This window comes from Macaca mulatta, chromosome 14 (genome assembly GCF_049350105.2).
Source record: "Macaca mulatta isolate MMU2019108-1 chromosome 14, T2T-MMU8v2.0, whole genome shotgun sequence".
NCBI lineage: Eukaryota > Metazoa > Chordata > Mammalia > Primates > Cercopithecidae > Macaca > Macaca mulatta.
The window spans coordinates 57,858,465-57,873,559 of record NC_133419.1 but is presented as its reverse complement, the minus strand read 5'-3'; the positions used below and the strand labels follow the sequence as shown (position 1 = coordinate 57,873,559).

General features: G+C 38.0%; 1 protein-coding gene across 1 annotated transcript in view; it reads right to left on the bottom strand.

Annotated features, from left to right (window-relative positions):
* The window catches only part of OVCH2 (ovochymase 2), a 35,168-nt gene extending 21,301 nt beyond the window's left edge, over window positions 1–13,867 (bottom strand). Inside the window, exon 1 of the mRNA XM_077964886.1 lies at window positions 13,777–13,867. Coding sequence (XP_077821012.1) covers window positions 13,777–13,867 — 91 coding nt within the window. The remainder of the gene's footprint in view (window positions 1–13,776) is intronic.
* Window positions 13,868–15,095: the final 1,228 nt, after the last annotated feature.

Sequence of the window (15,095 nt, the reverse complement as noted above, 5' to 3'; positions counted from 1 at the left end):
TGATACCCATGGGGACTGTTTAGACTGTGTTGTGTTACATGATTTCACAATAACACTAGAAAAATTAATAATCTTCGGAAGATGAATGGGACCAACACTAATGACTATTCAGCAGTCTTTGAAACGATTAATAAAGAAAAATAATCACTGGGTATGGTGGCTCATGCCTATAATCCCAGCACATTAGGAGGCCGAGGCAGGAGGAATACTTCAGCCCAAGAGTTCAAGACTGCCACCATTGCACTCCAGCCTGGGTGACAGAGATCCTGTCTCAAATAAGTAAATAAATAAACAAACAAATAAATAGAAGAAAAGAAAAAAGAAAATGAATCCAGCATTTATCACAACTTTTCTTTTACTTTTCTTTTTCTCTTTCTTTCTTTCTTTTTTTTTTTTTTTTTTGAGACAGTGTTTCACTGTTGTTGCCCAGGCTAGAGTTTAATGATGCGATCTTGGCTCACCGCAACCTCCACCTCCCAGGTTCAAGTGATTCTCCTGCCTCAGCCTCCCGAGTAGCTGGGATTACAGGCATGCACCACCACACCTGGCTAATTTTTGTATTTTCACTAGAGATGGGGTTTTGCCATGTTGGCCAGGCTGGTCTCAAGCTCCTGACCTCAGGTGATCCACCCACCTGGGCCTCCCAAAGTGCTGGGATTACAGGAATGAGCCACTGCGCCCGGCCAGTAATTTCCTGAGGATTTCACAAGCAAGATGGGCAATGGTAAGAACAGGATGAGAGGTAAAGATATGTTAAGATTCTTAACTAATTTAAAGTCAGGATTTATAAACAAATTAATTATAGACACTAGTAGAAAATGTAAACAAAGTGTTAGAACCTTAAGAATTATGACTACTGGAAGAATAGAAATATGATGCATAAATTCCATATGGTTAAAGTAGTAAAAAGAAGATTGATTCAGTTTAAAGGAAATAATGATAGGAAAACAAACAACAAAAATAACAGTGACAAAGAAAGCATGGTAAATAGAAAACTAAATTATGCACAATGACAACCATTAAACTTTTTTTAAAAAAACAAAATTAGTTACATTATAATAGATCATGTTATTCATTGTAAAAAAGTTCAATACTATTAACAGTTTAAGGAATGAATAAATTGCTTTCAGATTATTGCTGGTGGGAAGTAAATTGGCAACGTTACTTTTAAAGGTTTTATTAAAATAAAAAGTGTCATTCACAAGGAAGTCATAGCAGTCTTAAACATTTAAATACCTAATAACACAGTGTTGAAATATTTAAAGAAAAATCTGATAGGAGCATGTGAAACTGAAAAATGTACAATCATAGTGCAAGAGTTTCAGAAATTGATAGATCAAATAAGTAACGAAAAACGTTTGATCTAATAGATTGTTAACATAAAGCACTATGAGTTAAGTTGTGCTAATTTTCTTTGAGGACAATTTGGCAGAATCTATTAGAACTTAAATTGTGCGAACCTTTTGACCCAGGAATACATCCGAGAGAAATGCTGGTACAATGAAGCATTGGTAGGAGTACAGTTAAGTAAATACTAATGAAATGCTTTCATTAAAAGCCTGAAGGATATTAATACATACATGGAATTATCTAAAAAATATTCTTGAATTATAAAAGCAATTTTAGAACAATATAAATGGTAAAAATCACTTATTAAAAAACACATGGAAGTTAGGAACAAGGAAGAGAGTCTTGGGTTATCTGGAAAGAAAGCACTGGATTAGAGATAAATATAAGGTGGAAAAAGGATGAAGTATCTTTAATAACCAGATCTCTACCTCGAGAGTCCAAGATTTCGGGAAAAAAAAATCTACATAAGTGGGGTATGCCAAAGTTAAATTGAAACATAGGTCACCTTCATGTGGAGAAAAGCATTAAGGCTCTTCATGCAGCTCTCTAAGATGCAACTAATTATAAAAAAAAAAAAACATGAAAATGCTAAAAAACAAAAATAGTTCCTGGAACCTAGTCATAGCTGCTTCTCAGAGATGGCACAGATGAGTACAGCATAGCCTACAATAATTATGTTGACCCAAATCAAGTTTCAAAACTAATTAGATCTATGCAGTTAAAATAACTGTATACAAATAATGAAGAGAATTAATGAAACCCCTGGAATCTTAATGAATTATCTTGGCCAGCATAATTTTGTATGAATACATAAACACACCTAATTGTCTCAATCTTATTGGATTTTCTCCCATTGGATTTTCAATAAGATGTTAACAAACCTGTGCAGGTCTGGTGTTGAGGTACTTTTGGTCTTTTATTCCAAATGGTCCCAAATCCTGCATAGATAAGCCCTGCTGCACAGAGATGATTCCTGGAGTTTGTCATTATCTTTGGCAGACAACATTCATTATTATTGATATATAAACGTCCTTTGCATTACTAGTAGAAGCTAATAGTTGCAGTTTTAAGTAGATTCTTATTTATGGATTACTCATTCATTGCTATCCATTGCTAGGTGTTTCAACATAAATCGTTTTATTTAAAATAGTGGTCATGTGAGATAAATATTATTATTACTGCATCTCAATTTTAAAAATAAGAAAAAATGAGACTCAGAGGGTTATGTAACTTTCCCAAGATCACTTAGTAAGTGACAGAACTGAAATTTATTTATATAAATTTTGGCTGAAATCTTTCTTTTCTTTTTTAATATTTTCTTTTTTTAAAGTTTTTTTTAACTTTTACTTTAAGTTCAGGGCTATATGTGCAGGTTTGTTGTGTAGGTAAACCTGTGTTATGGGAGTTTGTTATACAGATTATTTCATCACCCAGGTATTAAGCCTGGTATCCATTAGTTATTTTTCCTGCTCCTCTCCCTCCTCTCACCATCCATCCTCCACCCTCCAATAGGCCCCAGTGTGTGTTGTTCCCCTCTATGTGTCCATGTGTTCTTATCATTTAGCTCCACTTATAAATGAGAACATGCAGTATTAGGTTTTCTGTCATGTGTTCATGTGTCCATGTGTTCTTATCATTTAGCTCCCACTTATAAATGAGAACATGCAGTATTTGGTTTTCTGTCCCTGTGTTAGTTTACTAAGAATAATGGCCTCCAGCTCCATCCATGTCCCTGCAAAGAACAAGACTGCATTCTTCTTTATGGCTGCATAGTATTCCATGGTGTATATATACCACATTTTATTTATCCAGTCTATCATTGATGGGCATTTATATTGATTCCATGTCTTTGCAGTTGTGAATAGTGTTGCAATGAACATATGTGTGCACGTATCTTTATAATACAATGATTTATGTTCTCATTACTGGGTATATATCCAAATATATACTTAAACACTATAAGTAGTTGCAGATTAACTGAGCTCCTTCTCTTGATACTGGAAATACCTCAAAACTATAGGTAGTTGCAGATGAGCTCCCTCTCTTTTAAAAAGTTCAAAGGGATGTTGAGACACAATAGAGGGTGGAGACTGGACTGTGAAAACGTAGTTACTTCAATGATTAGTGCTTCCAGTGAGACCAAGTAAATTTTGAATGGACCTGGAGGTGATACTCAGAGTGAGGTGTTTGAAATTGATGTGATGAAGTTGCTAAACTTACTGACAATGACAAAATCTGTTCCATGACCATATGAATGTGTGTGAAGAGTAGAAGCCTTTTCTCTCTTTATGTTTTCTTTGTCTCTTTACCCTTTCCCATTTATAATAGAATTGTCTTAAAAAATTATCTCTACATATATCGAGAACCACATCAGACAGTGTTATAATTTTTGTTATGACAATAAAAAACAATTTAGAAAACTTAAGAGGAGCAGAGAAATGTATTTATCTATATGTTTACATCTCTTGTTTTATTTTCTTCCTTCCTGCTGTGTAAAGATTCCTTCTTTGATTAGTTGTTTTCTGTTTTGAGAACTTTCTTTAGCTATTCTTTTAGGGTAGGTCAGCTGGTGATAAATTGTTAGTTTTCTTTCATCTGAGAATGTCTTATTTCCCTGTAATTCCTGAAAGATACTAGCTAGATAGAGAATTCACACTTGACTGTTTCTTTCCTTTACAAATAAAAAACTTTTATATTGACCTCCGTGGTTCCTAGTGAGGAATCTGCTGTAATTTGAATTGGTTTTCTGCTGTAGGTAAGGTGCCATTTTTTTTTTCACTGCTTTCAATTGTTTTTCTTTGTTTCTAATTTTTAGAAATTTGATTATGATGTATTTAAGCATGGATTTCCTTAGGAAATTTGCTGAAAATTTATTAAATGTATGGGTCTTTGCCAAATTTGAAAAATTGCAAGTCATTATTCCTTCAGCTTTCATCATTTTTCTCCTCTTTTTCTGCTGCTTTGATGACATAAATGTTAGATCCTGTATTATACAGGTTGAGTATCCCTAATCCAAAAACCTAAAATCCAAAATACTACAAAATCTGAAACTTTTTCAGTGCTGACATGATACTCAGAAGAAATGCTCGCTGGAGCATTTTGGATTTCAGATTTTCAGATTAGGGATGCTCCATTGGTAAGTATGATGCAAATATTTAAAAATCTGAAAAAATCCAAACGCTGAAACACTTGTGGTCCCAAGCATTTTGAATACGGAATACTCAATCTGCAGTTCCATAGTTCCCTGAGACTCTGTTCATCTTTTTTAAATTTGTTTTCTCTCACTCTTAGAATGGTTTATTTTGTTTGTTATATCTACAAGATTAACGATTCTTTCTTATATCTCCTCTATTCTACAGTTGTGCCCATTCACTGAGTATTTTTAAATTTTTGAATATATATTTTTCAGTTCTAAATTTCCATTTGCTTCTTTTTTATATGTTTTGACTCTTCGCTGAGACTTCCTATTAAAAATTATTTCAGTCATATTTGTGATTGCTTGTTGAAGCATTTTCAGGTTGCCTGCTTTAAAATCCTGGTCAGATAATCCCAGCATCGCTGTCATCTTGGTGTTTTTGCCCACTGGTTGTTATTTCTCATTCAAGTTGATATTTTCCTCATCTTGAAGTAATCTTGAGTATGATGAGTAATTTTTTTATTGAATCATTGACTTCTGGAGTATTATGTTATGAGATTCTAGATCTGCCTTAAATCTTTTGTTTTAGCTGGCCTCCTATGACACTCCTCTGGCGAGAAAGCAGGGGTGAGTCGATGGTGAGCGCTGCCTTATTACTATCAGATAGAGATTGAATTCCAGGTCCCCCACAGGGTTTCCACTGGCTATGTGGCCTAAGGGGATGGGGGGCTGGCATATCTTTCAGTACTATAATTTTTATTTAACTATTTAAAATTTTTTTCTCATTCTCTGCTGGAATTCTTATTTGCATCTTTCATCTCCTTGAGTGTAATAAGCACAGTGTTTTAAAAGTCTGTGTCTGATAACTCCAATGTACAGAGTCTCTTAAATTTTTATTTTCTGTGTGTAGGGGGAGGAACTGGTTTTATTAATATAGCCTTATCCCCTTGTGTGTCTGGCTATTTTGATTATGTGCTGCACATTGACTATTAAAACTAAAACTGTAGAAATAATTTTAGGACTGTGATAATGTTATTTATCTAGAAAGTATTTACATTTGCATTTATAACATGCTAAAGATACTAACCTCCTAGGATAACATTCATTCAAATTAGAAAATTGGCTGTATTCAATTTTGGCTACAAAACCTAAAATACCTAGGAATTTGGTATTTATTATTATTATTATTACTATTATTATTATTATTTGACAGAGCATCTTGTTCTGTTACCTAGGCTGGAGTGTAGTGGTGTGATCACAGCTTACTGTAGCCTCGATCTCCTGGGCTCAAGCAACTCTCCCACCTCAGCCTTCCAAGTAGCTGGGACCACAGGCACATGACACCATGCATGGCTAATTTTAAAATTGTTTTCCTGAGCTGAGGTCTCCTTATGTTGCCCAGATTGTTCTTGAACTCCTGAGCTCAAGTGATCCTCCTACCTTAGTCTCCCAAAGTGCTGGGATTACAGGCATAAGCCACTGTGCCTGACTTGATTTGACTGTCAGCTTGAACGTTATTGGTGTGTAAACATGCTAATTCTTGTACATTGATTTTATATTCTGAAACTTTACTGAAGTTGCTATCAGTTCTAGGAGCCTCTGAGCAGGATCTTTAATGTTGTCTAGGTGTAGAATCATGTCATCTGTTAAGGTATAGTTTGACTTCTTTTCCTTTTTGGATGCCTTTATTTCTTTCTCTTGCCTGACTGCTCAGGCTAGACCTTCATTATGTTGAATAGGAGTGGTGAGAATGGGTATCCTTGTCTTATTCCAGTTCTCAAGGGGAATGCTTCCAGCTTTTGCCATTCAGTACGCTGTTGAATATGGATTTGTTATAGAAAGCTCTTGTTATTTTGAGGTATGTTTTTTTGATGCCTGGTATATTGAGAGTTTTTATCATGAGGCGATGTTGGATTTTACTGAAAGCTTTTACTGCAGCTATAGAAATAATCATATGGTTTTTGCATTTAGTTTATGTGGTGAATCACATTTATTAATTTGCATATGTTGAACCAGGCTTGCATCCCAGTAACAAAGCCTACTTGATTGTGGAGTATTAACTTTTTGATGTAATGCTGGATTTAGTTTGCTAGATTTTTGCATCTAGGTTTATTAGGGTTATTGGCCTGAAGTTTTCTCTTTTTGCCATGTCTCTGCCAAATTTTGGTATCACACTGATGTTGGCTTCATAGAATGAGTTAGGGAAGAGACCCTCCTCTTCGATTTTTTGGAATAGTTTCAGTAGGATTGATATCAGTTCTTTGTATGTCTGGTCGAATTTGGCTGTGAATCTATTTGGTTCAGGCCTTCTTTTTTTTTTTTTTTTTTTTTTTTGGCTGATTTTTTTTTTTTAATTACTGACTCAATTTTGGAACTTGTTATTGTTTGTTCAAGTTTTCACTTTCTTCATGGCTCAGTCTTGGGAGGTTATATATTTCTAGGAATTTATCCATTTCCTCTAGATTTTCTAGTTTGTGTGCATAGAGTTGTTCATAATAGTCTCTGAGGATCTTTTGTATTTCTGTGGGATTTATTGTAATGTCATCTTTGTCTTTTCTGATTGTACTTATTTGGATCTTCTGTGGTTTTTTTTTTTGTTAGTCTAACTAGTGGTCTATCAATCTTGTTTATTCTTTCAAAAATCATTTTTTGGTTTCATTGACTTTTGTATGGATTTTTCCATCTTAGTCCTATTTAGTTCTTCTTTAATTTTAGTTATTTTGCTTCTTCTCTCTGCTTTGGGCTGGCTTTTTAAAAAATTCTTGTTCCTCTAGGTGCAATGTTAGATTTTTAACTTGAGATCTTTTTAATTTCCTGATGAAGACATTTAGCAAATACAGCTAACCAAGGAGTTGAAAGATATCTACAAGCAGAACTACAAAACACTGCTGAAAGAAATTAGAGACACAAAATGGAAAAAAAAAAATCTATGTTCTCAGATTGGAAGAATCAATATTATTAAAATTGACATTCTGCCCAACGTTATTTACACATAGCTATTCCTATGAAACTACCAAAGTCATTTTTTCACAGAATTAGAGAAAGCTATGCCAAAATTCATATGGAACCAAAAAAGAGCCCAAATAGCAAAAGCAATACTAAGCAAAAAAAAAAAAAAAAAAAAAAAAAAAAAAAGAATAAAATAAAATAAAATAAAACCAAACCCAGAGGTATCACACTGCCTGAATTTAAACTATACTACAAGGCTACAGTAACCAAAACAGCATTGTACTGATATAAAAACAGACAGATAGACCAATGGAACAGAAGAGATAACCCAGAAATAAAGTCACAAACCTAAAACCATCTGACTTTTGACAAAGCCAACAAAAAGAAGCAATGGGAAAAGGACTTCCTACGCAGTAAATAATGCTGGGATAACTGGCTAGCCATCTGCAGGAGAATGAACCTGGATCCTTTCCTTTTACCATATTCAAGAACTAACTCAAGATGGATTAAAGACTTACATGTAAGACCTCAAACTATAAACATCCTAGAAGAAAACCTAAGAAATAACGTCTCAATATTGCCGTTGGCAAAGAATTCAATACTGCTGTTGGCAAAGGCTTAGTCCTCAAAAGCAATTGTAACAAAAACAAAAATGAACAAGTGAGATCTAATTAAACTAAAAAGCTTCTGCACAGCAAAAGAAACTCTTAACAGAGTATATAGACAACCTATAGAATGTGAGAAAATATTTGCAAACTATGCAAAGTGATGAGAAATAGAGGCAAATTGGACAGTGCTAAACAGTAACATAAAGTCAATTACTTCGGCCATTCTGATTCTCATCAGAGTCTCAAAAACATCATTGCTGTAAGTGTTCATTCAACAACCTGAATTGACCAAATGATGTAAATGTGAGTGTTAACCATATTCTAAACTGAGTCACTGTTTTCTTTATGAGTATCTGGGATTTTAAGATAATAGCCATTAATATTCTCAATGCTTAATGTAATATGTTTGGAAATACTTCATGAAATATAAGCATTAGATGAAAGTGAAATCTAAAATTTAATTTTTAATAGAATGAATGTTGAAATAAAGATATAAATAATGAGATTATTTAAATTATTCTAATATTTACTGGTTTTTATTTCAATAGGCACAATTCCAAAAAGGATGGAGACCAGAAATAGCACAATGGTGATGGAGTTCATTATTTTGGGGTTAACAGAAGATCCTACGATTTGTTCAATCTTCTTTGTGGATTTTTTAGGAATCTATGTCCCTTATCTCCATGTCTCCACCCCTTTCCCGCTTTTCTGGAGGGCAGGAACCCCCCAACCCCTTCTCTCCGTGTCTCTACTCTCTCTTTTCTCTAGGCTTATCTCCTTCACTATGGGCAACCTTCCACCCTCCATTCCTCCTTCTTCTCCCTTAGCCTGTGTTCTCAAGAACTTAAAACCTCTTCAACTTACACCTGAGCTGAAACCTAAATGCCTTATTTTCTTCTACAATGCCGCTTGACCCCAATACAAACTCGACAGCAGTTCCAAATGGCCAGAAAATGGCACTTTCGATTTTTCCATCCTACAAGATCTAAATAATTCTTGTCGTTAAATGGGCAAATGGTCTGAGATGCCTGGCATCCAGGCATTCTTTTACACATCAGTCCCTCCCTAGTCTCTGTTCCAAATGCAACTTATCCCAAATCTTCCTTCTTTCCCCCCAACCTGTCCGCTCAGTCCCAACCCCTAGTGTCACTGAGTCTTTCTAATATTCCTTTTCTACAGACCCATCTGACCTCTCCCCTCCTCTCCAGGCTGAGCTAAGTCCCAATTTTTCCTCAGCCTCTGCTCCCCTACCCTATAATCCTTTTATCACCTCTCCTCCTCACACCCGGTCTGGCTTACAGTTTCCTTCCATGACTAGCCCTCCCCCACCCGCACAGCAATTTCCTCTTAAAAAGGTGACTAGAGCTAAAGACATAGTCAAGGTTAATGCTCCTTTTTCTTTATCCGAGCTCTCCCAAATCAGTTAGTGTTTACGCTCTTTTTCATCAAATATGAAAAACCCAGCCCAGTTCATGGCTCATTTAGCAGCAACCCTGAGACGCTTTACAGCCCTAGACCCTAAAAGGTCAAAAGGCCGTCTTATTCTCAATATACGTTTTATTACCCAATCTGCTCCCGACATTAAATAAAACCCCAAAAATTAAATTCCAGCCCTCAAACCCCTCAACAGGACTTAATTAACCTCACCTTCAAGTGTACAATAATAAAGTAGAGGCAGCCAAGTAGCAATGTATTTCTGAGTTGCAATTCCTTGCCTCCACTGAGAAACCCCAGCCACATCTCCAGCACACAAGAACTCCAAACACCTGAACCACAGCTGCCAGAGGTTCCTCCAGAACCTCCTCCCCCAGGAGCTTGCTACAGGTGCTGGAAATCTGGCCACTAGGCCAAGGAATGCCTGCAGCCCAGGATTCCTCCTAAGCCCTGTCCCATCTGTGTGAGACCCCACTGAAAATCAGACTGTTCAACTCACCTGTCAGCCACTTCCAGAGCCCCTGGAACTCTGTCCCAGGGCTCTCTGACTGACTCCTTCCCAGATCTTCTCGGCTTAGCAACTGAAGACTGACACTGCCCAATCACCTCAGAAGCCTACAGGACCATCACAGGTGCTCTGGGTAACTTTCACAGTGGAGGGTAAGTCCGTCCCCTTCTTAATCAATACGGAGGCTACCCACTCCACATTACCTTCTTTTCAAAGGCCTGTTTCCCTTGCCTCCATAACTGTTGTAGGTATTGATGGCCAAGTTTCTAAACCTTTTAAAACTCCCCAACTCTGGTGCCAATTTAGACATTCTTTAATGTACTCCTTTTTAGTTATCCCCACCTGCCCGTTTCCCTTATTAGGCCCAGACATTTTAACTAAATTAGCTGCTTCCCTGACTATTCCTAGGCTACAGCCACACCTCATTGCCGCCTTTTCCCCCAGTTCAAAGCCTCCTTCGCATGCTCCCCTTGTATCTCCCCACCTTAACTCACAAGTATAGGATACCTCTACTCCCTCCTTGGCGACTGATCATGCACCCCTTACCATCTCATTAAAACTTAATCACCTTTACCCCACTCAATGCCAATATTCCATCCCACAGCATGCTTTGAAAGAATTAAAGCCTGTTATCACTCACCTGTTAGAGCATGGCCTTTTAAAGCCTGTAAACTCCCCTTACAATCCCCCATTTTACCTGTCCTAAAACCGGACAAGGCTTACAGGTTAGTTCAGGATCTGCGCCTTATCAACCAAATTGTTTTGCTTATCCACCCATGGTGCCAAACCCATATACTCTCCTATCCTCAATATCTCCCTCCACAATCCATTATTCTGTTCTGGATCTCAAACATACTTTCTTTACTATTCCTTTGCACCCTTCATGCCAGCCTCTGTTCGCTTTCACTTGGACTGACCCTGACACCCATCAGGCTCAGCAAATTACCTAGGCTGTACTGCCACAAAGCTTCACAGACAGCCCCCATTACTTCCGTCAAGTCCAAATTTATTCCTCATCTGTTACCTATCTCAGCATAATTCTCATAAAGACACACATGCTCTCCCTGCTGATGGTGTCCGGCTAATCTCCCAAACCCCAATCCCTTCTACAAAACAACAACTCCTTTCCTTCCTAGGCATGGTTAGTGCAGTCAGAATTCTTACACAAGAGCCAGGACCGCACCCTGTAGCCTTTTTATCCAAACAACTTGACCTTACTGTTTTAGCCTATTATACCTCATGTGTGAGTGCAGCGGCTGCTGCCACCCTAATACTTTTAGAGGCCCTCAAAATCACAAACTATGCTCAACTCACTCTCTACAGTTCTCATAACTTCCAAAATCTATTTTCTTCCTCCAACCTCATGCATATAGTTTCTGCTCCCTGGCTCCTTCAGCAGTACTCACTCTGTTGAATCTCCCACAATTACCATTGTTCCTGGCCCAGACTTCAATCCGGCCTCCCACATTATTCCAGATACCACACCTGACCCTCATGACTGCATCTCTCTGATCCACCTGACATTCACCCCATTTCCCCATATTTCCTTCTTCCCTGTTCCTCACCCTGGTCACATTTAGTTTATTGATGGCAGTTCCACCAGGCCTAATCGCCACTCACGAGCAAAGGCAGGCTATGCAATAGTATCTTCCACATCTATTATTGAGGCTACTGCTCTGCCACCCTCCACTACCTCTCAGCAAGCCGAACTGGTTGCCTTAAGTCAGGACCTCACTCTCGCAAAAGGACTATGCGTCAATATTTATACTGACTCTAAATATGCCTTCCATATTCTGCACCACCATGCTGTTATATAGGCTGAAAGAGGTTTCCTCACTATGCAAAGGTCTTCCATAATTAATGCCTCTTTAATAAAAACGCTTCTCAAAGCCGCTTTACTTCCAAAGGAAGCTAGAGTCATTCACTGCAAGGGCCATCAAAAGACATCAGATCCTATTACTCAGGACAATGTTTATGCTGATAAGTTAGCCAAAAAGCAGCTAGAGTTCTAACTTCTGTCCCTCATGGTCAGTTTTTCTCCTTCACATTGGTCACTCCCACTTACTTCCCCACTGAAACTTCCATCTATCAATCTCTTCCTGCAAGGCAAATGGTTCTTAGACCAAGGAAAATATCTCCTTCCAGCCTCACAGGCCCATTCTATTCTGTCATCATTTCATAACCTCTTGCATATAGGTCACAAGCTGCTAGCCTGTCTCTTAGAACCTCTCATTTCCTTTCCATAGTGGAAATCTATCCTCAAGGAAATCACTTCTCAGTGTTCCATCTGCTATTCTACTACTCCTCAAGAATTTCTCAAGCCCCCTACCTTCCCTACACATTAAGCTCAAGGTTTTGCCCCTGCCCAGGACTGGCAAATTGACTTTACTCACATGCCTCCAGTCAGGAAACTAAAATGCCTCTTGGTCTAGGTAGACGCCTTCACTGGATAGGTAGAGGCCTTTCCTACAGGGTCTGAGAAGGATACTGCAGTCATTTCTTCCCTTCTGTCAGACATAATTCCTTGGTTTGGCCTTCCCACCTCTATACAGTCCAATAGCAGACCAGCCTTTATTAGTCAAATCACCCAAGCAGTTTTTCAGGCTCTTGGTATTCAGTGAAACCTTTATATCCTTTACCGTCCTCAGTCTTCAGGAAAAGTAGAACGGACTAATAGTCTTTTAAAAACACACCTCACCAAGCTCAGTCACCAACTTAAAAAGGACTAGACAATACTTTTACTACTTTCCCTTCTCAGAATTCAGGCCTGTCCTCAGAATCCTTTGTCCTCGGAAAGCCTATTTGAGCTCCTGTGTGGACACTCCTTTTTATTAGGTCCCAGTCTCATTCCAGACACCAGCCCAACTTGAACTGTACCCCAAAAACTTGGATAGAGCCTAAAAACTCACCAACCAAACAAGTAATTATGCTGAACCCCCTCAGGCTCTCTCTAATTGGATGTCCTAGGTCCTCCCAATTCTTATTCCTTTAATACCTGTTTTTTCTCCTTCTCTTATTTGGACCTCGCGTCTTCCATTTAATTTTTCAATTCTTACAAAACCGCATCCAGGTCATCACCAATCATTCTATATGACACATGCTCCTTCTAACAACCCTGTATTATCACCTCTTACCACAAAATCTTCCTTCAGCGTAATCTCTCCCACTCTAGGTTCCTACGCCGCCCCTAATCTTGCTTGAAGCAGCCCTGAGAAACATCACCCATTATTTCTCCATACCACCCCCAAAAATTTTCGCCAGCCCAACACTTCGACACTATCTTGTTGTATTTTTCTTATTAATATAAGAAGACAAATGTCAGGCCTCTGAGTCAAAGCTAAGCCATCATATCCCCTGTGACCTGCACATACACATCCAGATGGCCGGTTCCTGCCTTAACTGATGACATTCCACCACAAAAGAAGTGAAAATGGCCTGTTCCTGCCTTAACTGATGACATTACCTTGTGAAATTCCTTTTCCTGGCTCATCCTGGCTCAAAAGCTCCCCCACTGAGCACCTTGTGACCCCCCACCCCTGCTCACCAGAGAACAACCCCCTTTGACTGTAATTTTCTTTTACCTACCTAAATCCTATAAAATGGCCCCACCCCTATCTCCCTTCGATGACTCTCTTTTCGGACTCAGCCCATGTGCACCCAGGTGATTAAAAAGCTTTATTGCTCGCACAAAACCTGTTTGGTGGTTTCTTCACACGGACATGCATGACAGTTACCATAGCGGGCAATATCAACATAATCATGTTAATTCAAAGAAGCCTTCAGCTTCACACCCCAATGTACCTCTTCCTCAGTCATTTTGCCCTCGTTCAGTCCAGTTGATTTGCCTTGCCGATGTTCAATCAGGTTTTCCACGTCAGTCATGCATATCATGATTGTGAGTTCCTTAAGAGAGAGAACTACTATCCCTGTTGCTGGCCGCACAGTCAGCTTATCTCTGATGTTACCTTTGGGATAGTCAAGTGCTTCCTGCTGTCTCCCATGGCCTATGATCGCTATGTGGCCATCTGCTCCCACTTCTCTATTCCACATACATATTTCCCAGGGTCTGCATCGTCTTAGTGGTTGCTTCCTATCTGGGTGTGTGTGTGAATGCTTTATCATTTACCAGTTGTTGATTGAGCATGACTTTCTGCAGACCAAATCAAATCAACCATTTCTTCTGTGACCTCTGACCAGCTGTGAAGCTTTCTTGTCCCCACATTTACATTGCTGAAATATTTCCTGCCATCTCATCTGGGTCAATCATTATAATCCCACTGTTCATTATGGTTGTCTCATATCTATACATCCTGCATTTGATCATGAAGATGTACTCCACTGAAGGGAGGCACAAGGCTTTCTCTAACTTGCACCTCCCATCTCACTGCAGTCGCTTTTTTTATGGAGCAGTTACATTCTATTATGTTTTACTGCAGTCAAACCACTCAGCTGACCATATTAAAGTAATGTCTGTGTTCTACACAGTAGTAAATCCCATGCTGAACCCCCTCATCTACAGTCTGAAGAACAAGATGGTGAAAGAGGCCATGAGAATAAATTTCTAATTTTGAAAGAAATCCAATGTGAATCCAGAAATTGCATAAATAATAGTTTTGGGAACATATGTGATAGATATTTATATTGTCCGTTAGCTTTATTTTATGTGAAGAACTATCTTAAATACACAATGCCAGTATGCTATTAATGTCCACTTTAAGTTATAATTTTCTAGAGTCACAAAAACAGTACATCATTTCCATGAAAGTATAATGGGTTCAAATCAAATGTGTCTATTTCAGAGTTAGGATACCTCGAGAATATAGTTTTACTTCTCTTTTTCCTTCTCTTTTTTTACTTCTCTTTTTTTTTCCCATTATTTGAAGAGTCTATGATTAAAGGGTGTGTGTTTTTCTTCAATTAAGTAATATATATTTTTAATGTCATCTTATAAATTAGCATTCTGGAAAGCATCATGCACTCAGTGGAAATGCAATTGATATTAGTGTTGGCATCCCAGGTCACTTTCTCTGAAAGACTTGGCTTCTGTTTTATGTTATTATCATAATCTTTGGAAATAGAGATGCTGAAATCTTGGGAATGTTTTATTCCC